The sequence below is a fragment of the Varroa destructor genome, unplaced genomic scaffold (genome assembly GCF_002443255.2).
Source record: "Varroa destructor unplaced genomic scaffold, Vdes_3.0 BEIS01000006.1, whole genome shotgun sequence".
Taxonomy (NCBI): domain Eukaryota; kingdom Metazoa; phylum Arthropoda; class Arachnida; order Mesostigmata; family Varroidae; genus Varroa; species Varroa destructor.
The window spans coordinates 20,271,113-20,294,827 of NW_019211459.1; the positions used below are offsets into that span (position 1 = coordinate 20,271,113).

A 23,715-nucleotide genomic window follows, 5' to 3' on the forward strand; every position below is an offset into this window, starting at 1 on the left:
TCCTTGGATACGCCCTTTCTCGAAAAGGGCCCAAAATGCCGTCGGCATCGGGAAGGGGCTTAGCGGAGGAGGGCTATTTTTCCTCAAGGAAAAGGGGGCTCAAAGAGAGAGGAGGATGCTCTCAGAACCTCTCGCTTCCCACTAAAAAGCAGGGGCGGTTATGTCCTGCTGCTGCTGGCGATCGCAGGCCCTGTTAAGCGTTAGCTGCTGCTGTAGTCTGCTGTGTGGTGAGCTCCTTCGGGAGCCTTTCTAGCAGCTTTGCATTGGGCTCAGTTAGAAACGGCAAGTAACAGGAGGATTGCTGTAGGGCTGGGATTAAGCGGGGGCGTTGGCCGCCAAGCATCATTTCTTTGATTGCACAAACGATAAAAGCAATGTTGGAAGTGGCAGGTAGACCGAACTAGTCTCGCCAGAAACAGCATTAGGGATTGAGTGTAGTGCTGCAGAGTGATCCGATTGATTTCGGCGAATTCGTTTGCCCTTGGCGGTTGGTACCAGCGTGAAATACCCCGAAGCAAGACCGATAAATAAATGCGGGTTATGGCCGCGGTAATAGCACCTGCAGCAGGAGCGGGAATGGCAAAACAATATTAACATTGTTCGTAAATGGCCCACAACCCGTGTCGAGTTGAAGTCTTAGCCGTTGTCTTCAGTACGGTCCGTCTGACTGAAGCGCCATCGTGATGTACCGGGCGCGAGTATTAGCACTGCCGCCTCACCACCGCTTTCATAGTTCACACTGCTATACGTATAGCTGGCCGCCGTCTTGCCGAATTCACGCCTGCTCGCGTTTAGTATCCCGCCGAACTGGTGCTGCCGCCGCGATCACTTTTGGGACCCCAATCACGGCAGCATTTTGTGTTTACTTACTATTTCCCCGTCTAGGGTGTGAATAAGTGGTTTCAGTGGTGGGGACGGAACCTGCAGAAGTGTGCGCTCGAGTGTGCCAGGCAGTCAGAGCGGTGAAGGAGTAACGGAACAGAAAGGCAGGCGCGAGCAATTTGCCGATATTCGGATAGGCCTAACTTGCCATTGGAATGAGTATGGACCCAAGCTGTGTGGTGGACAAAGGTACATTGACGACTGCGACATCTTGTAACACATTTGTATAAACTGTTTTGTGCATTGCACTTGTTAGCGTGTAGAAACATCACCGTTTCTGGAAGCGTTCTAGTTCGACGCACCGACCAACGCGTTGCAGATCGCGTCTGGTTAGAGTGATTTACCAATCGCTTTGCTTTTGCTACCGAAGCCGTCATCGTTGCGCCTTCCAGCTGCGCTGATATTGTGAGATAGAGGCCGCAACTCCGATCAGGATAGGATCAAGACTTAGTTAGTAATCGCAAAAAAGTAATTATTGTTGCGTTGATAATTGCCCCTTCGATCTTGTCGAGCTTTCTTTGTTAAATCGGGGAAAAATCGTCGCGACTGTCGTTAAAAAAAGGACCACGACTAGGACGAAAAACGCGAGTAGGTCCCTACGGATTACCCGTATCAGCATCGTGATCGCCTCAATATCCTCGCGTTGTGTGTGGTCTTTGTTCCTTTAAAAAGACCAACGTTTACTTTGACGAAGCCGAACTTGACAAGTTGGGAAACAAATACGACAAGTGCCAAGCAGAGGAGCGTCTCAGGCATCTTCAGGCAATGCCCGTCGTCTACGTAGAGATCGGCGGCGAACGGCGGCGCCGCGATCCGCCACTAACGCGTTTATGAATTCGTGTTGCGGCCGAGGCTGGCCGTTAATGTCCGGCTTCGCTGGCGCCCACGACCCTGGGGCAGTTGTGAAAACAATAACAACGTACGCGTTATTCGTTAATACGACTGTCGTGCCGTTAATCAAAGAGAAGGATATTGATAAGCACGCTGCCGCATTTCGCTTGTCTGATAAATTGTATAGCTATAGTAGATTTCTAGTTGATCTCACATTCATCTGCCTCATTGACCCACTTCACTATCCGGTTGAGTGACTGCCGATTGAAGAATGATCGACGCAAATTTGATGCATGACCCCTGTCTGTTCATCAGTTATTTTCGGAAATGAAAAGACTCATGTTTGTATTAAGCGGCCAAGTGAAATGTGTGTACACAAACGATAGCGATTAGGTCAGCAAAGGAAGCAACCTTTGCCATGATCACCTCTACAACCTCGATCATTCGTGGTCATCGCCAATGTCCTACCATCAGCTCATCAGATATTGGCAGCTCCCTCATGTGCAACTTCCTCTGAATGACGGTCGCAGGTTGTCGTCGCATTAAACAACGCTAGCGTGATCAGTGGCTCGCTCACCGCAGCCGGCGTCAATATCGTCAGCCAGCACTACCTGTGGTAATTCGGCACTCTGATAACGCTTACTCAGATCGCTTAACGACATGATGCCTCCGATGCAATCGAGTCGCTGTTTATCCGCTGCAAAAGACAACTCCTGCCGCTTTGATTGCTGCTATATCTGCCGCTGTCAGGCGTGCAGATTATGCAGTGAGTTTAGTGGTGGCAGTGCCGCTGTAGGCCGTTCAGGTCACATATAGCTTGCGAAGGGAGCCTGCGGGCCTAAATGTATCTATACAACTCAGTACATACAATGTTATGTTATTACTGTTATAGTTATTAGTATTATCAGTGATTGTCTGATCTGAAGGAGAAAAACAGAGAAAGAAATAGGTTAGAACTATTTCTCCTGTTAATCAACGATAGCGGGAAAGGAAGAGGAAGAACTATGTCGAAGTAACCGACGACGAATAGATTGAGCGACAGGTCTACCGGCATAAAGTGGATCGGCCGAGATTTGACAGCAACGAGCCGATTGAAGTCAAGCATAGCGTCAGTTAGTGGCGTAGCGTGGTCTGCCGATACGTGAACACGTATCGAATCGACTCAGCGTCCATCTGTCAGCTGGCCGACCATTTAATTCACCTGCTACAACCGTGCGTTGCAGGCTAACGAGAGTAATAAAAGCGTCACTCTGTGTAATCTACGATAGTAACAACTCTAGTTTCTAACTACATTGTTACTTAAACGGCGATAGCTCTGTACAATGTTACTGTTACTACTATTTCTATGACAACCGTCGGTGCTAGCACAACAACAACAACAACTACTATAGATCCTCTGTACTATTCGATTGTACCATGCCATTCCCTCACAAACTTGTGGACATCGCCATTATATTCTACTGTTTCGGCCGCTGCTGTATCAGCCACGAAGCGCAATTCAGCAAAACGCCCTGCAGCAGGGCCGCTTTGGCCTCGTAGCGTACCTGCTGCGTCAGATGGAATTCGGGGTGAAGAGTTAGCTTAACAGAAAACAGGCCAACGCATTCTTAGCTTGCTGTTCTCGTCGTCAGTTTCCTATTTAGTGGCTGCGTGCGTGTACACAGCCAACAGCAGTCTGGTGTGGCAGCTCTCGACTGCGGCCAATTGTTGCCCAGTTAGTGGTGACAGTGAACCACAGTCGCTTGTGTCTGAGCGAACTGAGTTCAGGGGGGGGCTGTTCAGCGCGAGACATATAACAAGTCCATGAACTATCATCGTTCATCGTAGCTTGATTATTGGTGTTGTGAATTAGGCAAGGCTCAGAGTAGCTGAAAGAGAAAAAGCGAGGAGCTTGTGGCCCGAGTAGTTTGTAACGTTCGACGTTTTCGCAGCGCGGCCGAAACGCCGACAAGGTGAAGGAGTTTGGCTCGCTGGCGACGTCGGGCTGGGGCTCGTTCCAGCGGCCGCCGCGCGCCAAACCCACGTGCTGCCAGAATTTTCGTACCGGCCCGGGACGACCCCAGCCCGTTGCAGTTGCCCAAGAAACGGGCAGCAGTCACCCCGCAATGGCGTATCGTCGCAAAACTGATCCGGCGGGACAGGAAAACCCGAATCAAATCGTCTGCAGAAAGGTTTGGACCGAGTAGCAGATGATACATTAAATTAGGATTAGCGGTCTACGAGACTAAGAGGTTTAGCTTCGTTATTTAATTCGTCTCTTTTTTTTTAAGTGAGGAAAATAGCCGATGTTTGGTGTTTTGTTACAATGACGAAGATTCTAGATGTAGGATTAAGAATAATTCAAAATAGCGCTTGAACTATAGCTTAAGTAAGTAACGGGCAAATATAGTAGTGGGAACGGACATGTATAGTGACAAAGAAAGGGCAAACAAGTCGCGCACGGAGTTGAATGCAGTAACCCAAATGTTCTGGTTTGGACGCTACCATAATACTATTGAAGTATAGTGGCCGCCTATTCGCCTGTAATTCGTATCACGTCATTTTCCTAGGTTTCGAGTTTTACGCCCGGTACCACTGTTAATCATTCCATCACACGATTGGCTCCCAGCACAAAACGAACCGTGTCTATGTCCGGCTTCGGATCTCAATCACAACGCACCCCTAATATTAGCACGCAAATATGTTTCGCACCAAACTCTCACGGGGAGCGTGTTGAGCAACCTAAGGTTAAGGACCTTCTTTCTCGGTTCGGCCTTTAGAGGCACAAGGGGTAATAATTAGCGGTCAAGCATGATAATTATCTTCAAATCATGTAACATCCAAATTAAGTAGATCGTATATTGAAGGAGAAAACAAACAACATTTCTATATTAATCATCGTGGGGCTACACGCGACGTGAGCACTGCACACTTTTGCAATAATCTGCCGGAGGCAAAACCGGCCCATTAGGAGAATGGATATTACTGGGTAATGCTTAATGCAGGCCAATTGGATTGAGCATCACTGTGAACACCTTCATGTTGGACAAGCACGTAAAATCTCTTTACATGCAGTCGAAAAACCGCAATAACCATTCATGCAGCTGTAAGGCCTCAGTAAGTGTTGTGGGCCATGCTGACGGCAGGCCAGGGCTGCGTCACCTGTTGTTAAAACAATTCAGTATTATTACGATCGGCTTGGAAGTTAGTACTAACGGTATCGAGTTGGTAAAACAAAGTGTGTCAAGGATGAGTGGAGACTTATTTGCCCCGATTAAATGACAGCTGCTGTAGAGATGATCGTAGGCAATTCTCATTTAATGGCTGTGCTATATAAATGCTACTAATTTACTCTGAAGTTTTGAGGAATAGACGAAAAACCCGATTGGGGGCATATATGTACTTAATAATGTATCAAAAAAAAGTCTATGAAATTTTTTGTGTGACAATTCTACTTAATGACTGATTTTTTCACAAGGCCTTAATCATAACAGATTATATTGGACATAAGAAAGGCATCTTCGAGCGACCCAGTTTAATGAAAACTGATTCTATATCTATTTAGGAGCTAATCTCACACGAACAAAAGAGGCTTGGATATTCTTACGATAAATACCTAAACATTAATGGACTGCATTGCCTGAAACAATAGTCTATGCTTTCTCATAGTGGACAACTACAGAAAATGTTTATACACGAGACATACTGTGACCTAGTGGTTTTTTGGGTCGGAATTTCTGCTCCTCAGGCTCTCAGGCTGCTTAAGCAGCAGGTTCGCTGCTTTTTTTTTTTCGAACCAACAAAGCGCCGTCCTCAATGACAAAAAATAAAAAAAAAAAAAGATATAAAAAACGAGTGCATATTTAGTGAGGAAGTTGTTTTTTCATTATTCGATTATAGTTTTATGGGATACTGTTTTTGATTGTGTTATAAAAATACTCGATTGGTTAATCAAACACATTTGAAGAAAACGTCAAGTTAGAGTCTAACTAGCTGGACTTTTTTTACCTTCATTCATATATATTCATAATGTATGTAAGGAAAATATACATTTTCTCTATATAGGGTCAAGATAATCCTTTTTGCAAGGCAACATCTCGGCATCGGTTGATGAACTCTAATGGGCGTTTCATTGTTGCGACCTTGGGAATCTGCCTAGAAAAATAGTTGGGTTCAATTAAAATTTAATTCAACGTATGAAAAAAGTTTTAAACGCAACCCTAGACACTTTACAGATCCATCCAGGGAAAATGTTTTTTTTTTTAAATATTTTTTAGTGCCTTTCTACATTTTCAACGGTGCATCACAAATTTTGCCTGTATATCCTCCGTATGCGTAATGGCTGGATGATACTGAATCGCGAACGGATTAAATCTATTCAGGTTGCTACATTTACGTATGGCCCTGGAACACCAGTTCGGATCTACTTGGTTTTCAAACTATTCTCAGCGGAAACCTATGATCCTTATGATATCTTGCTACGTTCTGTTTTTGTCCTTCTCAGAGGCTACTAAGAAGGTTTATTAACGTCTATGGTCATTCATCTGCTGTTCCTTCCTTTAGATGGAGAAATTATTGGCATCGATGCAGGACGAACAGAGTGGGGTGCCCGTTCGAACAGTGAAAAAGTTTTTAACAAAAATCCCGAGCGTTTTCACCGGCTGTGATGTCGTGCAGTGGGTATTGCGCAACCTCGACGTTGATGACACGCAAGAAGCACTTCATCTGGCTCACCTGATCGCCTCATACGGCTATTTATTCCCGATTGATGATCATGTATTGACTGTCAAGGCAGACCAGACTTATTACCGCTTCCAAACACCCTATTTTTGGCCATCAAAATGTTGGGAACCTGAAAACAACGATTACGGTACGTTATGTGACCTAGCTGCTTTTGCAGGTAGCGTCAATAAATTCTAATTTGCCTTATATATATATATATATACATACAAAGTGTGTCAAAAAGATTAAGGCACAGTTTTAACGATTACGGCTTAAATTTTTAGTTATATATAATTCGTAATTGAATTAGAGAGGAATTTTTATAAAAATGTACCATTTTTCCTTCCATTACAGATGTTTAAAGTTATTATCTTTCTAATTAATGCAATGTTAATAACGGTGAACTATTGATCTCCATATTCAATCTTTTGAATATCTCAGTTTGGTGGTTTTAGGCATAGACTTTATCCCTAAGGTAGTCCCACAAGATAAAGCTATTGGCAACAGATCTGGGAAACAGGTAGAATGTTTAATGGGTCTTATTCATCCAACCCATCTGTGTGGAAGATGCTCATTAAAATACACGACTCCGTCACGGCGAGAGTGCGCAAGTGCTTCGTCTTGCTGGAAATAACCTTTGGCATCTACACCAAAATTTTCCAAAATACGTGGATAAATAGTAGTAAATTTAGGTAATTCAGTCCAATTGAGTAAAAAAGAATGATCTAATTAAATAAAGTGTATAAATTTTTTTATGTGCTTTGTATAGTATAATTTTAAGGAAGCAACAGAAATGGTTTAATTCCTGTCCACTTGACGTCCCGAAAGATGCATACAATAGACTTCAATTACTTTTCGAATCATTATTCATTGATATATATACGGAGACATCCTTTTTTTTAAACAACGCTAACAACTGCAGTAAGCTATTTACCACCTGTCTAGCCTGATTGATTAATCGTACTATCTGTTATTTTTTTCTGTCCATCGTATAATAGCAAAGAAATTTAGTGTCATATAAATCAATTACAAAACACTATTAGGAATTCAGTGTCACTTCGTTCATTCATATAACCATATGTTGTAGTGGCCTAGGCCCCTTAAGTTGCTCACTAGAGGGACAGGATCATACGCCTTCGTCTTGAAACGCGCGCCTATGCCGCCTTGCATTGTATTTCTTTATACAAACAAAAGCGACAATTTATTTTGGCTCATTGCAAACGACTTGAATTTTGCGCAGTCCTTACGTAATAGATATGGAGTCCTACGCAGGGTCGAGGCGAGCAATCTGTCGCGTAGATGAGTGTCCTACCGGTCATACGGAGAGTTGCGCTTCATTTGCTACGGCCTTCACTGTCGATTTGAAGGTAGGCGCAGCCACAGATTATTCAGAGAGCACATGAAACAGGTCTGCCACACCCGATGATTGGTCTGGGACGGCTGGTTGATGCTAATGTAACTTACTGTCTTTTGCCACCTCCTCTATCTAGTGGGGGTTTCAACCGGTTACTGCGAGACTTCCAGAGGGGGTCTTACGTGTAGGACTACCCTGAGCGGCTTAGACCATAGCTCAATTATCCGTCAAGGACATTGCGATGCCGATACAGCCGAGATTCGTGTGCAGCCAGAATCAGTTTGTTAATTAACTCTAACTCAGCGTCTTTTACGTTTGTTTCTGCTGTGCCTGTTGCCATGGCGGTCTCCCCTTACCGATCTCTGGACGCTGCCTGCCTGACTTTTGATCGTCATCGCGCACGACTCATCACCCGAATTTGGCCACTGTCGATTCCCACTATATCTACGGGGTCTCCTCTAACGCAACGATATTTATCTGTGGATGCCTGGGCTTCTGACTTCTTTTGCGATTGTTGTTTCTCTTGTTGTCATGATATCATATAATGCTTTTCAATGGCTTCAGCTGTGTACCTCTGTAAGCGAACGATGCAGAATAAGACTCGACTGGAGCTCGCTGACTACGAAGCAGAAAATCTCGCCAGACTACAGAAGATGTTTTCCCGTAAGTGGGAGTTCATCTTTATGCGTGCCGAGGCTCAGGCTAAGGTCGATAAGAAACGTGACAAGATCGAACGAAAAGTGCTCGACAGTCAGGAAAGGGCATTTTGGGACGTCCATCGGCCCGTGGTAAGTGCAGAACTTTGTGATATTAATCCTGGTCGAGCTGAGTGGAAAATGAAAGACTGATACACCTACCGAATTTTGTTGTTGTTTTTACTATATCGTTAAATCCTAGTAACATTTTATATATATATATATATATATATATATATATATATATATATATATATATATGTGTGCATAGTGTGAGTGTGTTTAGAACGGAAAGAACTTAAGGCAAAGTAAGTCAATGAAGCCTGTTTCAAATACTTAAAACAACTGTTTAGACCCCATCATCAATCTGTTTTCAAGCTCTAAATGATATTATATAGGAACGGGTATGGCAACGTAGAGGCATTACTTTATTTTTCCATTTGAACTACATATTGTTAAAATAATTATTTTTTATTTTAGTTCTATTTATGATTTTCGCCTTTAGAAGCCGTATCATCTGCGGCTGACCGCTGAACTACTTCGTAAAGCAGCTGAAGCTTAATTGTTATTATCAGCACAAAGAACCATGCCCTATGTCTATCATCTGATGTTTAGTTTCTCGTTGATATCATACACACTAGGATAGCGTTGCTTAGTAAAGTTCTTACTGTTGTATTAGAGTGTCTCTGCTATTTCTATATAATGGCTAAATGTTTTACGTCCGGCGCCGCCATTTTGCATTTCATCAGACGGCTGGCTTCCAGCACGAAACGGACTGTGTCTATGCGCGGATTCGAATCTAGACGAATACCCTTAAGATTTGCAGCCAAATCCGTTACCCACCAAGCTAAGTCCTGTGACTGTTAGTCTAACTTTCTTGATGTCATCGACAGCCGGGCTGCGTAAATACGACGGAAGTGGACATTAAGAAGGCGTGTCGCATGAATAAGCCAAAGGCTACCGGAAGTAGTAGCGGGGGAAGTACGACTGGGACAAAAGAGCACTCGGCACAAACGGACCTTCTTGCCTCACATCCCTTGGAAAGCCTGCGAGCTGAGGCTGACGCCCTACGAGCCCGATTGGACAGGGTTAATGTGAAGACATCAAAGGTACGATGACTGGCCGGCCGGTTGCAAATGGCGTTCAACTACAACGATACGCAACAGTAGATAATATTGAAGAGAATGCTCGAGGCATATGAATGCGTGTCGTGGCCCGGATTAGATTGTTGTAGAGCAAAAACAAGGATAAGCTTCAAGGTGATATGTTGAAGATAAATTTGAAGATCCTACATAAATACTACTTGCGTCTAGCACACAGCAAGTCAGCGAAAGTTTTCATTGACTGCCTGGGCTAGCGGTGTCGTGCTAAAGCAGTTTTTCCAGAATAGCAGATTAGACTAAAAGAAATCACAGGGCCTTTAGCTAGATAGAGATATTTTAGAAAACGAAAGCCTTTATCCAAGTTTGTTTTTTCGTTGGTAATATATGCTTGCCTATCTGCCTATCCGACTGTAAGGTTTGCCTTTGTGTTCGGCCTATCTAAGGCCGGCCAATGGCTGACTCATCCTAAAAGGTTTCGGAAGCAGACTTTGCAGAGCGCTTAAAACCGGCTAACTAACCGTACTTGCAAGACTTTGCTAATTACTTCGGTTCTGCCGGTTCCCGTGTGTTGCTGAAGCGTGCGTAAAGGGCCCATGAGTCATATAAATAGCACATCTTATAAGATGATTTTTTTGTTATGTTTTTTTTTGCACATCTGGTTACATGTGGATGAAAAAATATAGGTTGCTGAATCATATATGAGCTACTTCGAACAGTATGCCGAATATGACGCGTTCGTGACGCCAGCCGAGCCGTCCAACCCCTGGATATCAGACTCGACCGAAATGTGGGAGGCGGAGAAACAAAATAAGGTACGTAAGAGCAAAGATGCGGTATAACACTGAAGGTGAAACCGAACGGTAAAGGGCGGCGGGGGTTAAATGAAACTTACATAAATGAAAAAAATAGATTCGTAGTCAACGTATTCCAACTGTGAATCTATTTATTCACCGCTAGAAATATAGCTTCTGCTATTTGTATACTCACACCCGTATGTATGTAGACGTGTATTATTAGTCTACATGTTTGCCTACCTTATTACAATAGAAGTCAAAGATCAATTGACGTTTTACGCCCAATTTCCTTCCTAGATTAATAGATTAGGCTTAATATTTTTGATCATTCATTTATGCCATTTTGACAAATTATATTGAAATGAGATTCATAATAATGTTTGAAATATAATTCGTATAAGATAATAAGCGTAACGAATTCGAAACAACCTTGCAAAAAAAAACTAGTAGAAGGACCAACATATCTATAACAGCTGCCGTCCTTCACTTCTTCATTATTGTTTTCAATATAATTAAAATAATTTATTGAAATAAATTTGATTCGAGAAAAGGACGTGAATAACAAGTATAGTGTCCTGGATATATTACGGCCATTGATAGATGAAAGCTTGTTTTTATTGTAGGAAATCGCACCACGTCGCGTTCGGCGGTGGGCATTTTCGTTGAATGAACTTCTACGGGATCCGGCCGGTAAAGAACAGTTCTTCCAATTTCTTGAAAAGGAATTTTCGGCCGAAAATCTCAAGTTTTGGGAAGCAGTCCAGGTGCGTCTAGATACTCTGACTCAACTAAGACCGCGTGTGAATCCATCAAACAGATGAAGGTGTCTGCAAGTGATTCAAGACCTCGTACTCAAATCAATCTCTCGCCTTAAATCTACAACATACGTAGACCCGATGTCTTCACAAGTCTGACTCTTCATGTCATATTCGTTGTACTATGCATTATTACAGGAACTTCGGCGGCAAGTACATTCGAAGGAAGTGGCAACTACTGTCCAGGAGATCTGGAATGAATATCTTGCGTCGGACGCAAATTGTCCGATCAACATCGACTCGAGAAGCTTCGAGCATACCCGTCGCAACATAGAAGGAAAGAATGGAGATCGCTGGGCGTTCGAAGAAGCTGCGGTTAGTACAACTGCCGTTGGGTAGCTATAATGTCGCTTAGAATGAATTATCGTTCACGTGTGCACGTATTAAAGATCATGACAAACAGAGAGCTTTTGTGTGATAGCAGCAATACAAACCGGTTCCAAGCGAAGTCTACTATTCGAGCAGACAACCTTTTTGGGAAACTACCGTTGACAGTGACATGTTGGCATTGAACTTATGTTGTTTCAGGCACATGTATATCAGTTAATGAAGAATGATAGCTATCCAAGATACCTTCGGTCAGCCATGTACAAGGAGTTTTTGAACGGCACAAAAAAGAAGGTAAATTTTACTATGCCCATATTCTGTGTCTAGCACGATAAAGGTTTAATGCCAAGGTACCAAAGGGTTTTGTACTGCAATAGTGTAGTACCTTTATCGTCAATAGGCCTGTATCAATAATGCCTTTCCATATTCCTAAAAAATGTCCTGATTTCTACGAAACAAACACTACAACCCTCAATTGATGCCAAATTGTATAAAGTATCGGTGACGAAACGTTTGTGTACAAATCTTCAGATGTTTACTTTTTCAAGAATCGACTTCATCCTGACAATCGTTGGATAAAATAGGTTGTTGTTCGATACAAGTCCATCTATTATCATATATAGCGCTAGGTTTTATCATCTCATCAACTTAGGAGAAGCTTTCCAACAGAAAAATACTGATCGTTTAGTTCTGGCTCAATATATCAGTATATAATGAATAGTTTAAAGGCATATAGGGTTGTCCTAATAGTCCTATAAGTGTATTGATATTAACTACGTGAATGAAAAATCTGCCTTCGAATGATGATATATAACTTTATAGTGTTCTACTCCTCGAAAAGTAACGACATGCTCTATTTATTACGTCGCTTCTATAATTTTTTACTCGCTGAAAATATGTTGTATATCGTTGGAAGGACATTTTCTTGGACTCTTTGATTTTTTTTTGTCGTTGATTTTTTCGGTCTTCCGGATCAAAGAGTAAATTTGCGATACCGACCTGTTACCGATGTAAAAATATATAAATTCAACAGAAGCTATTTTTTTCACGTACTTTAAAGCCTCTGTAGCTAAGAAATATAAGCCCATCTAGCAACTACCTTCTTTTAAAACTAGCTTAAAGCAGTCCTCGCAGAAATCGAAAAGCCTAGAAGCGTGTTCTTAGGCTAAAAAATGTCATGTTAGAACGCAGTAAACTATGTTTGGGCAGGCTTGTTTCAGAAGTTTTTTTGACCTCGGTATAAAAGGAATGGTACGTTTCGAAAATACCCTTTTCCGTCACCGAAAATACACCTCTTTTGAAGTTCAAACTTAAGATTCAACCGTGTGATTTAGATAAAGCAACAATATCAGCATCGTAGATTAAGTAAGAAAAGCGCTTTCCAACGCTATATAATGTATGATAATCGGCAAAAGGGAGGTTGGAAGATATAAATTAATAACCAAAAAACCGCCAAATTGCTTTCAAAACCAGCTCGAAATTATTAGTATTTTCAATAGGTTAATTTGGTTTCTTATTTAAAATTATGCGCTCGGCACATGCGTCAGTAAGTTGAACTTTTCGTAACTTATCTGTTAGTTGGCTAATTGTTTACGATAGTCAATGAAAACTAGATCTGCCGTAAACTCGGGAATTTATCATAATTAAATGCTGTGCAAAGACTTATCATAAGCTCACAACTATTATGCAACTTTTCTGAGTGAAGAAACTGCAAAAACAACGAAAACCTAGGACATACGAGATCTTTGGGTAGATGGAAAATATAAAGACTACAAAGGGGGTCTTTATATTTTCCATATATAATCTCATGAGCTGCGTAAGTATATTTTAGGTTAATTGTAGTAGAAATTATTGATGTGTCATTGTCTTTTGCCAATCTTATCGTCTACTGTAGCTGCACATGCCGTTGGTAAATTCGTTGTGTAAAAGAAGGGTTTAGTAACAAGGCTTTTGGGCATTTGTGGGTCGGCGAATGATTGATTGAGTGAGTTTCGTGAGAGAGGCCGGGACACTCATTTTGCTCTTCGACGTCTGGGTAACTTTGTAAAAATACCCTTTACCTTGTGCAGAGAGCTGTTGTTAACTTTTGAAGTTTTTGAAAATGCCAACTTAGTTATTTTCGTGCGAGCGCGACGCTTTTTATTCGGCAAAACGCCACGCTGGTTGTTTTTCATATTCAACTTTGAAAATAACTTAATGAATATGCTTGATTGATAGATTTTTAATTTTTCTCGCTCTCACAATGAGTTTTTTAAACGCCATTTTTGGATAGTTGTTTTTAAATTTTGTATTTATGAGGACCTACAGTCTTATAACATGATTCTTATATTTGCAAGCTTCCTCTGTCGCGCATTACTTATGGTTTCTGCAGATTTCCTGCATTCACTATTGAAAGCATAAATCAACATTATCCGTTTTCCTATTCAATAAAATGTTGCATCTAAATTTTCAAACAAGATTCAGAGGTGCAGCGACAACATCCATACCAGCATACATGTTGGAAATAAAAGGATCCATTGAAAATCATTGTTAGAAAGTGAGATTTTGCCATTTCTGACACTACTATCGTCCTATATTCTATTTATACTAACCCTCGTGAGGACTTAATATCTTCGAAGCGTACTCAGACATATGGCATGCTTCCAAATCTGACTGACTGACTGACTGACTGACTGACTGATACTAATCCTATACTATTATGTGTTATAAATGTAGCCTATTTTCCATTAGACTGAAACTATTCGTGTACGTTATGCATAATTGTCTTCATTTGTGCACGATGATTTCTTGCAGTGTTCTCTTTGACCCACCCAGTGTTTACTGCTTATGTATATGGAGTAAACAATTTTTCCTCCTTTCAGCAATACCCCTTATTGTCACATGCTTACTATGCCACGGTGGCTGGAGAATAAGTGGATTCCTCTAATCGATTTTTTGCTTTTGAATTTTGATGCCATCAATTTGGTAACGGATTTTTTTGAATACCCAGTGTTTTTGACTCTTCCAATACCTACTTATTTTAAAGCACCAAAAAAGAAACAAATATGCACTTTTATCGTTTGTTAAATTGTTAACTATTTTAAGTTAATCCCTCTAGCGGTAATAATTGCAACACAAGATAAATTTTATCAACCAAAAGATTTAATTATCTAATTACTAAGATTACTTGTTTTTAGAGAAGGAGAATATTTTTCCTAAGTTTATTGTTATTTTTCTACAAACATTTGGTATTGAATGGCCGCTTTTCGTTCTATTTTTGCGACATTAACAAACAAACGTGGACAAATCTACATCACTTGCACTGCGATAATATTGTCGCAACAAGTTTTTCTTATTAAAACACATAATTACTAAGACTTCTAAATTGATTTATACGAATGATACGTCTGTACCTCGTCAACGCTAGGTGAATATACGACTTATGATTTTGTAAATTTTAATGTTTTTGTTAATTTTAATTGTATAGTTTTTATTATCCTGTCTGTGTACATAACAGATGCTAACTTTAGATGCTCAATTTATTTTTAATTGAAAAAGGTACCTCGAAATCTCACTCAGGGTCGGTATTAACAAATAACAACAATGACTAACAAAAATAAGGCCACAAACAGAAGGCATACATGGTGCCGTACGAGTATATCTGATTACCTCTTTTTTTATTATTATTATTATTATACATATACACCTTATAATGATTTTGGCGTACGATCGTCAGAGCGCTCCAGATTGTATTTATCTGCGCATATATCGCATCGTGTTTTACTACAAATCGCCTAAGACGATGTGATCCGAGCAACGAGTCTGTATATATTTAGTTTTCCGAAAATAAGTGCTATAATATACAGGTATATCTAAGAATGTAATTGATTGAAATTTTCCGATATATCGAGGAACAGCTGAAGCAAAACGCGCTGCAATGACAGGCGATAACGGACAGAATCTTAATAGAAAACATATATTTACTCTGAGGATACAAATGGAGGAATGGCAGATTTCGCAACGATGAACTATTACTTTTGATTATCATTGGTGATGCTGTCTTTCTCTTCAGACGTCAGTGAAAGGCCTCCGATCAGTGATATCATTCTCGGCCACTCGCAAGGAATCTTAGGCGATGTTCCATCAATGCGTACAATAACTGAAACAATAGATCATCTTTAGCAAAGGCCACAACAAAGTCGGCAGTTTTTTGCTGTCTCTTCGAAATCTACAACTCGAAACGTCCTCAGTCAAGGGTATCCTGACTTGGCCCAGTCGCAATCAACGGTAACGATTTTAACCCAGCATCATCAGAAGTAGCGGTCGCGACGACTTGTAACAGCCGCGCCACAGGTGTCTACAATCACATCAACAACAAGCATCACCACAGCGATAGTAGCAAGATAACACCTATGATGATTTGCCGACGTATGCAAGTGCCCAACACTAGCTTTCCTGCGCACCACTCTAAATGGGGGTTTACTTGACAGTGCCTGAGGCTACTTTTCCAAGACTAATCAGATGCTCCGCAAGCTAGTCAGACCTACGAGCTGATCTTTCTCTCAACAGCACATGGCAAGGAAATTCAGCCAGCTCAGGTACGCACCACGTCCGTGTTGTACCCCGCTCGAATGATTTGCGCCCGAATGTGGATCGACCTAGCTCCGATCGATCAAGCATCTATTCAAATCTTTGTAAGAAAGCCAGCAATCAACAAATCAAACAGTAATGCCAATTCTGCGTCTCTCTATACTATGCCATATCTAAATGCTCTATATATCATCGATCTGACCATCAGCAGAAATCGTGCTTCGTCATGCAACCAACCCTGTTTGCCTTCTACTGCGTCTGGTCTGAGATACGTTATGTTGCGTCTGAGCTACGCTGATCAACTGACTGACTCTGATTGACTAACTGGGCCTCGGGATGCGCTACGTCGGCCCGCGCCTGGCTCGTTTCTTTATCATCGGTAGACGTTTTTTTCTGTCGATCGTAATCTTGACGCAACCTTTTCCGTGTTTCTGTACTCTCCTCTCGCATCTACATCTCAATGTCCTATCCCTGTTAATTTTTTTTTGCGCTTTTACACAGTAAATCATTGCGGAACCAACCATTCATTTGTAGAAATTCAGTCTATACAATTCTGCCATGTCTTTTTCATGCTATCATTGTTTCCGCTTCGCTCTTTCACCCACGCCACTGCACTATCGATCGCTGTGATCGTTGCTGTTAGTGCGAAGACCACCTCTGTAGCTCCTGCCGCTATTACGTCTACCGTACGAGTACCGGAACAAGCACAACTTGCGCAATGTTTTAGTCAGCTTTTTTGCTATTTGACATTGTCTTCTATCCAGATGTACGTATAGCTTGGCAACTGCAACTTCACCTGTCCCCTTAGGTTTTCGGAGGAACGAAAAACGGCGATTATCTTTTTTATACGTCATTTCCTCGCACTTCACGCATTCGATATCTGTACTACTTGGCTAGCCAGCTGTACGTTTTGTCAATACGTGAAGGCAATTCGTATCTAAAGAGTCTCTCCAATGCGCTAGTTTGCTCTGTCCAGGCAAATATAAGTTTGTAGGTACTCGCAGGCGCTCTGGGTGTGCCTACTCCATTGTCGCCCTATCAGTGGTCTATTAGTCTACCATATTATATCTGAATAGATTCTTATTCAGCCGTTCCTCATATCCCTTTGTTTTAGGTGGCATTAAATTTAAGCATTATTTATAATGCTTTTCGCTAAAAACGGTCGAGTGACATCGTTCGAATGCCTAGATTTTCGTAGATCGTTCAAAAACGTTCGCGTTTTGCTCGTTGACACCGCCCAGTAACGCGGACTCAGAAGCTGGGCCCAGACCGCCTCAACTAGGATGCTGTTGAGCACCTTTTTCTATCTTGCCTTATATTTTCCGTCGTCAATGCTGCATCCTTCATCAACTCATAAATACGATCGAGCCACACAACGAATACGTCTGTACGTTCAATTTCTATAGTAAGCACACAGTAATCGTGTTACGTTTTTCTACGTTATCCCGTCTCCGTGTCTCGACAATATCATAATAGTGATCGACACCATCATTCTTCGCCGGTCACACAGGACCGACGCGCACAAAATCGTTGCTTGTGGAGAGGTGTCTGCGTGCTGTTCTAAGATCTCTTTCTTTGCATTCATACATTATACTGCAGCTTACACTGATGTTTCCCCCCTCCTACTCATGTGGAGTAACAAACGTCCCTTTCACTCTTCTTTTTTATCGTATTTTACATACTATAACCGCTTGTTCATTCAGGCACTTCATTGTATCCACTTGTTTACGGACGTTTTTTGTTGCCATTGCCGTCGGCGTCGTCGTCGTCGTCGTCATCCCAAACGATAACAGTAATACCATCGTCGCTTTTCTTTCTGGCTCACTCTTCACTCCCGCACCGTTTCTCGCTAATGGAGTACTTACATCATCTGTTCACGTCAGCCCTCAACCGCCTGTTGCTACACCGCGGCTAGTTTCTTATAATTTCGTTCATTGTATGTTACATTCTCTATCTTTCTACCGTTGTCCGCCCGTTTCTAGTGCGCCACGTCATCTAGCAAAAGCTGTATCATGATTTCTACCATCTACTCTTGTATTTATCTACGCGCGCGGCTTACCATTCTACAGCCATACCCTTCTAGCTAGCAACCGTATACTGCCGTGCCGTTGCTAGTGGCTATGTTTCCCTAAAGTAATAATGAGATGAAAAAGTACCCAGGCGATGACATTCTGTTGCCAGTATCTCGAAATCGCTATCTACGTTTTGGATCGTTGGGAAAATTTTTTAGATGGTACTTTCGTAAGATAACGTCGAGTGTACGACCACTCCCGACGCGACGACCCGATCGTGTTGAGCCTTTCAAGGCCGAACTCAATGAATCAGGATCATTTGCGATGAAATAGATCATAGACGCTTGACTATCATATATATATATATATATATATATATATATATATATATAAATACCTACCATAGTATGTGAAAGTAAAACTTTCTGTTTGAAAAAAATATATGGAGTTGCTCTCCATGACGAGATTGCGGTTCGAGGACAATTGGCACCACTTTAGACATGTGACGATTATATTAATAACTATATGATTACCATTTACCTTTGTTCTAAGAAATGCAAATTTCTTCAGAGCCGGTCCTTAACGCCAAGCAAAAACCAGAAAATCATTAGCGCATAATCAATCATTTGCGCGAGCTTCGTAAGTAATGCAGGATTTAAGACCTCTGAAAGTTTCTGAACGAGTTTCGCCGTGCCTCAGGATAATCTCTACCTTTGATGACTTGTTTTCAGCGTTAGCAGCTGCTTAGAGCTTGAGCTGCAGTTAGTTGCAATCCTTATGCAATCCTCCAATGTAAACTTTACTATTCTGTTAAACGTAAGCCAATTTTCTTTCCACCATAGAAGCTTCAATCCTGTATAATCCCTATTTAATTTACTGTCTTTGCTGCCTGAACGGGAACCATTAAGATTTATCAGACATTTGCTCCGCTCTATGAGTTGGCTTCCATGAGCAATTCCGGGTCCACTCACAATCAGATAAAATAGGATATCAGGCCTTTTGGCGATTTTCAAAAACGACCTCGATAGGAAGCCTGACCGTGTGACAGCGTGGTGCTAACAATGTAGGATGATCGTTTTATCGAGATGCACAGATTTTGTTACAGGTCCACGAGCATTCTTCGTTTATGTGTCGTTTGCTGCGTATACAATATATCGCAATTCAAATCATCAATCTCTTAAGCACAGATATCTTCAACGGCTGCATCAATTCGTGTTCTCGGTCGTCGAGTTCGATTCGAAAACGCTCTGGATATAGTTTTGGCGAAAAACTGAAAAAACAATAATATATGTTACTTTTTATTTATTTCAACTTAATAAATATATATATATATATATATATATATATATATATATATATATAGGCATAGGTTTTCTTCATAATGCTTGATATAGTAACGGTTTATAAGCACTGGAAACAAACATATATACGAACAAACGTGTTTTAATCAAACAAACTCTTGAATGGGTGCATTGTTATCTATATATTACCGTTTTTCGATTAATATCCATAGACCTTTCAGCGTCAAGGCCTTCTGACATTAAGCTCATGCCGATTGCTCCGATGAGAGACTATAGTTTATGAAAAAAGAATGGGTCACTGTTAAGTTGAATGATAACATTGTTAGATATATATATATATATATATATATATATATATATATATATTTAGGGTTTAATTGGACTTGCTTCGATAGTTTTCGCATGTAGGCTCACCACGTAACTGTAGATGACACATATAGACCCGAACCCACGCAATATATATGACGATTCGCGTGCGCCTATGACAGTATGATGAGCGTGTCTATGACAATTTTAGTGGATAGTGCTTTTAATATGGGCAAAAGTGAGCCCAATATCTAGATTTTTTTCTGGGTCTTGGCCAGCCATATTTTATTTGAGTTCCCCTACTTACGATGCTGTCGAGTTGCACTAGTCAATTGTAAATCACAATACGAGACTTTATCAAGCGTTTCTGCTATTTATGTAGTTTGCGTATTAGTATGCACTTTTTTTATCGTGCACTTTTCGTTGTGATTGACGATCACGGGCTATCTAACGTTAGAAAGCAATCTTTTTCAGCTTAGGAAATGCAGTCCTGAGTAGCACTTTCAGCTCTAAAGTTTTTCTTGTACACCTCCACTCGTATTCTGGGATGTCGCGGCAGAAACAAATGACAAATATCGAGAATGATGGTTGTGTTTTTTACCGTCTACGTACTCATTTCTAGAGGCAAAATAGGAATTATATTTTCTTCATTATACGCGGAAAGGATTATATTGCCCATTAAACGGAAAATGGCAAGAGAGCTTCTCAACGCTGTATAACATACATCCATCACAAAGTAGATCAGCGTAAGAACAGAAAAATATTACAGATCAGCCTGATAGAGAGCTGGAAGTTTTAGATCGGCCAAACACAACGTTTTTTTTTTTTTTTTTGTTAGCGTTTTAAAGTCGTGTGTTGACATCAGTACCTTTTGCCACCGCCAGCAATCTGGATTTAGCTAGTCAGTGGGTATTCATTATTTACTATTTTGGACGCGTATCATCTATTTAGGGCTAACTATGTAAATGATTTGTGTGTTTGATTTTTATATATCTTATATCGTGAACCACTGTTCACCTAGCACGTACGTTACGCTAGTCATCCATTGCTGGCTTCTGTCTTTAACGTTCACCATGAATAGCTATAATATATTTAAATGTATATAAATTTTACATTTATATACATGTAAATATACGATTTCGTCAGCTGTTTCCTTACTCGAGCCTCGTGCAGATTGTAATATATTATATTATAGTATATTGAAGTTGTACTCATTGAGGGCTACACTCTATTGTAACTTGTCTACTAGTTCACGTAGTTAGCTATGTAACACGTGTGACGTATATTTTATCACATGCGGTAATCGCCATTATAACGTGTGCGGTTTTGTGACCGGCTTGCTCCCTAGATTAGATGTTCCCTTTAAGGCAAGGTTGTTCGTTCAATAGATCATCCCAGTCGAACGCTTTGGTATTATTTCTCAGGCTACCCTTCCATATATTTCGGCGATACCTTTCCCCGAACCACATGCATGCTTCCCTCTGCTAGATAGCCAGCTCAACTTATGAACTTCCGGCGAGTTCGATCGTTATTGCCCGTTCACGCTCTATGGCCTTAAATAGGACCAGATACCACATCAATTCGATAATAGTGACTCAGTAGAAAATGTGCAATCGTAATAGTAATAGCTTATAGAATTCACTACACAATATTTTAATAAACGACTGTTTTTGAAATCGTGTTAATACAACGTTTTTTTGTAGGTCACGTCGGTGTAGTGGATGATAAACACCTACAGCCAATCGGATTAGGCCAATGGCTAGGAGTGTTATTTATTGCGTCGATAACTCTATTGGGATTAGCACACGATCGTAGGCGTAGCACAAGTAAAACCGTATTAGAAAACACACTACCCTTGCACGCTTTGGCAAGGTTTTCATGCAGCCTGTCGTTTTCAAAGTCAATCTAACCATGTAAATGGTCCTCCAGCAATAGCATTTTCATACGCTTACGATCCACATACACTAGTCATAGCCGCCGCAATTCCAGACGTTCCTTAATCGAAAGCAAGCCTTGAGCCGATATCCATTCTTTATTAAACTCAGGCAACACGTGAAAATTCGACAGGGATGAATCTAGTCATTGTCGTCTATGGTTATCAACGTACTCCTTGTTTTTGTCGTTCTGTTCCGACATGAAATAACTAACGCAAATAAATCCGTTAAGCTTTCCTCGTCATTGCCCCTCGGATTGTTGTTTCGCCCTCGTGGCACTGCCTCTACCATCTGTCCCTCTCTCCTCCTTCTTCTTCCCGGTAACTGCTATGACGAAAGTGGCCGCAGCTTGCGTCGCCCGTGCGGTAATACCCCTGCGTGGCCTTGCTTTCCTTTGCTCTACCCTTCGTTCCTGGTACATTGATATCGTTTGATTGATGATATAGTAGTCGTTCGTCGCGATTCTTTGAACTAACCGTCTCATTATCGGCTTTTACAGCAAACTCGGCTGTTCATCCCCAAGCTGCCAAGTCTCAGCATAGGTTCTTCGTAAAATAAGGCTACCCCGAAGGAAGATCGAGTATACATTCCTTAGACTTCGAACAAATTCTTCTAAGCACAACTAACTATCAATCGTCGGCATGGCAACGTTTACATGTACGAGAAGAGTCCGTCGAGCTTCAAAGTAACGACAGCGGACACTATGGACACGTTGAGCAGAACAGAAGTAACTGCCTAAGTAAGAACGAAAAGGTCAGCTACGAGCAGAAAAAAGGACAAGTCCTATACAAGGCGGGCATGCCATCGAGGGATATAGCACACGCTTAGATACTGAATAGAGCAAGGGTCACGTAGGTGACAGAGAAAGATACATAGTATGATAGCACTAAGTGGTTACAACATTTTAGGCATTCACTCAGCAAAACAGTGGGATATCATAAAAGAATACATGTTTCTGATCGGAACGATGTGTTCTTGCATCTGACTCTTTTGCAATTACGCAACACGGCTGACAGATAACACGTCTGATAGTTGGTCTGAGACCTGAAACCAGCGACATGATTCGATTGAAGACGACATAGGCGACCATCACAACAACACTGGCTATTGCAGCGACAAACAGACGCATTGTTTGTTGTTCTTTCCGTTGAGACTAGCGTTATATTTATCAACTGCATTTCCGGCAGAAAACACAGCAGGCAAATATCAAAGTACGTAATCGCCTTGTAGAAAAAAAAACAACACATAGGAAGCGACGAAACAAGCAGACCTTCTGAGATTTCGGAAAAAAGATAGACCACAAAATAGCAAACAGGTAACGGGGCATAGGCCACAAATTAGGCCACAACAGAAAGAAAACGCATGAAACTGCCGGACGGGTCGGACAGTGCTAGGCTGTTGGTTTACTGCGAACATTTATTGCCCATGTAAATAGATACGCACTGGCGTTAAGTCAGCACTGAATAGTATATGATCAGATATCGTTGTGTCAGCACAGATCAGATCATTCGTAACATGCTTTTGATGTATATATGACAGTTTATTGCTAGATGGCCAAGTAAGCAGGAGAGCGACCGTCCCGCCTTGAGCGTCTCCTGTCGTAATTGAAAGATAAGAGGACAAAATATGGGGCGATACGGCGAACGTCGAACCTGTACCGCTTTACTTTTCGTATGTTTGGGCTGTGCATTGTAGGGCAGATATGCAATTTACGAAGGATTTAAATTTACCTAATCTGAGTAAATCCGAAGATCGCTAACTGCACAAACGCATCTAATATATAATTATGTTCGAGAGAGGCAAATGAGGCTCCCTACTCGTCATAATGCCACGTAATGTTCGAGCCATTCAAGAGAGCGTCATGGAAGACAAGAGCAAATGTCACCGTAGAATCACCAGCTAAGTCGTGCGACGAAAGGGTGCCACGCAAGGAGCAATTACAGGGTTATCGGCCACTGATGGTATTTACAGCCGCAAAAAAACAACTGACAGACCATTTTGTGTTTCAGATCAGTCATCAAATCATTATGTCTATGTGTGGTGAAGCTACACGTGGTGTTTGAGTATTGAACTTACTCATAGCAGTATAAC

General features: G+C 41.3%; 1 protein-coding gene and 1 long non-coding RNA gene across 3 annotated transcripts; one reads left to right on the top strand and one right to left on the bottom strand.

Annotated features, from left to right (window-relative positions):
* The first annotated feature begins 170 nt into the window (after nt 1-170).
* RSG7 (Regulator of G-protein signaling 7) lies at nt 171-15,686 on the top strand. Of its 2 annotated transcripts, none has more exons than XM_022810669.2 (9): nt 171-3,884; nt 6,256-6,562; nt 8,333-8,556; nt 9,357-9,572; nt 10,250-10,378; nt 10,984-11,124; nt 11,314-11,490; nt 11,704-11,796; nt 15,554-15,686. In XM_022810669.2, exons 1-9 carry the CDS (start codon nt 3,819-3,821, stop codon nt 15,611-15,613), a joined length of 1,413 nt encoding a protein of 470 aa, XP_022666404.1. In that variant the 5' UTR covers nt 171-3,818; the 3' UTR covers nt 15,614-15,686. The 2 variants fall into 2 exon arrangements, with proteins under 2 accessions (XP_022666404.1, XP_086849381.1); XM_086993255.1 differs by having other exon boundaries at nt 171-1,071.
* Nucleotides 15,527-21,861, bottom strand: LOC147754971 (uncharacterized). The gene is made up of 4 exons (XR_015330424.1): nt 21,654-21,861; nt 19,574-19,654; nt 18,624-19,353; nt 15,527-15,640 (listed from the first exon to the last, which is right to left on the bottom strand). It is a non-coding gene; the product is annotated as an uncharacterized LOC147754971 (long non-coding RNA).
* Between the last annotated feature and the right edge of the window lie 1,854 nt (nt 21,862-23,715).

Coding starts and splice junctions, on each gene's coding strand:
- RSG7 (XM_022810669.2), top strand. CDS start 3,819: ATGGCGTATCGTCGCAAAACTGATCCGGCGGGACAGGAAAACCCGAAT. Junction 11,125..11,313: donor AGTTTTGGGAAGCAGTCCAG/GTGCGTCTAGAT, acceptor GCATTATTACAG/GAACTTCGGCGGCAAGTACA. Junction 11,491..11,703: donor GGGCGTTCGAAGAAGCTGCG/GTTAGTACAACT, acceptor ATGTTGTTTCAG/GCACATGTATATCAGTTAAT.